The following is a 1,230-nucleotide window of genomic DNA, read 5'->3' as shown; positions in this document are numbered from 1 at the left end:
GTGATTAACAATGCCGGAGTCGTTGATATGTCGAAAGTGATTGGTAAGATTCGTCGTCCCTATATTTTATTTTCTGTGAATCGTTTCTTGCCGCGGGAAAATTCGAATGTGTGAATATCGTATCACTGGACACTCTATATGCGAACGAAACCGGCTCGGAGGTCGATGCATTCACGCGGAAGTTCTTATTCACGGTCAATAACCGCTGCACTGGTGATGACCTTCGTTTTAACTTAAGAATGCGCAGCGTCGTTCCAAACTTCCGAATTTCTCCACGTCGTTAGACTTTCCCCGCGAAAGACGCGAGCCGTGTATTCCAGAAAACATTTTTGAAAAATTCGCAAAGTACCAAGTTCTGTTAGAAAATTTTCGATCGATAAACACCGAAATTATCAGTGAATTCTTATGTTACAGACACACCTGTAGAGAATTACCGCAAAGTATTAGATACGAATGTTATAGCTCCTGCAGTATGTGCACGAGAAGCTGTACAATCGATGAAAAAGAGAGGAGTAGACGGACATATCGTTAATATCAGTAGGTACGTAATGATGCGTACACATAAACGCGTAAAATGAAAACTTCATGAAGTGTCGCATTAGATAAAAAGTGCAGATATTTTGAAACTCTGTGTTTTTATTTCTAGCATTGCTGGTCATTACGCAGAGATGATAATGACCCCAATCGGCATGTACGCTGCTAGTAAATATGCCCTAACCGCTTTAGCTACTGAACTCCGCCACGAAATTGCGATCGATGAATTAAACGTCAAGATTACGGTAAGATTTTACTCCATTTACCTGACTAAACAAAGTATCGGTTGGTCGAAATTCTTGTCTCAATTAAAACGTATCGAACCAAAGTAAGGAGGCCAGCATAGTCGGTTGTCAGTCAATTCTTCGTTACTAGTGACGACGATCCGTTAACATTCTGATGCACAATGTTTGTCCATCGAGATACCGGATATAGTGATAGATGATGTCTCTTGAAAGAGCCATTTTTTTTTTAAACTGTCTCCGTTTCGTATACTTTCTTCATTAATATATTGCAAAGCCAAACTCTTTTTGACCAACGCTGTTTCCATTATTTCTGAAGGCTATCAAAGATATTTTGACACTGTATACAGTCAACCTATCTGGTACAGGTCATAGTAGTAATTACCGATATCCTTACCTCAAGCCTATTATATTATAAGAATTTCTATAGATATTATGTTTTTTTTTTATATTT

General features: G+C 38.5%; 1 protein-coding gene across 1 annotated transcript; it reads left to right on the top strand.

Moving 5' to 3' along the window:
- Positions 1 to 6: 6 nt before the first annotated feature.
- LOC144478049 (dehydrogenase/reductase SDR family member 11-like) lies at positions 7 to 881 on the top strand. Its single transcript, XM_078195770.1, has 3 exons — positions 7 to 43; positions 415 to 541; positions 647 to 881. The coding sequence occupies exons 1-3, from the start codon at positions 28 to 30 to the stop codon at positions 864 to 866; spliced, it is 363 nt and encodes a 120-aa protein (XP_078051896.1). The 5' UTR covers positions 7 to 27; the 3' UTR covers positions 867 to 881.
- Positions 882 to 1,230: the final 349 nt, after the last annotated feature.

The sequence above is a fragment of the Augochlora pura genome, unplaced genomic scaffold, assembly GCF_028453695.1.
Source record: "Augochlora pura isolate Apur16 unplaced genomic scaffold, APUR_v2.2.1 APUR_unplaced_7034, whole genome shotgun sequence".
In the NCBI taxonomy this organism is placed as follows: Eukaryota; Metazoa; Arthropoda; class Insecta; order Hymenoptera; family Halictidae; genus Augochlora; species Augochlora pura.
The sequence above is the reverse complement of the archived record's forward strand: the minus strand, read 5'-3'. Positions and strand labels throughout refer to the sequence as shown.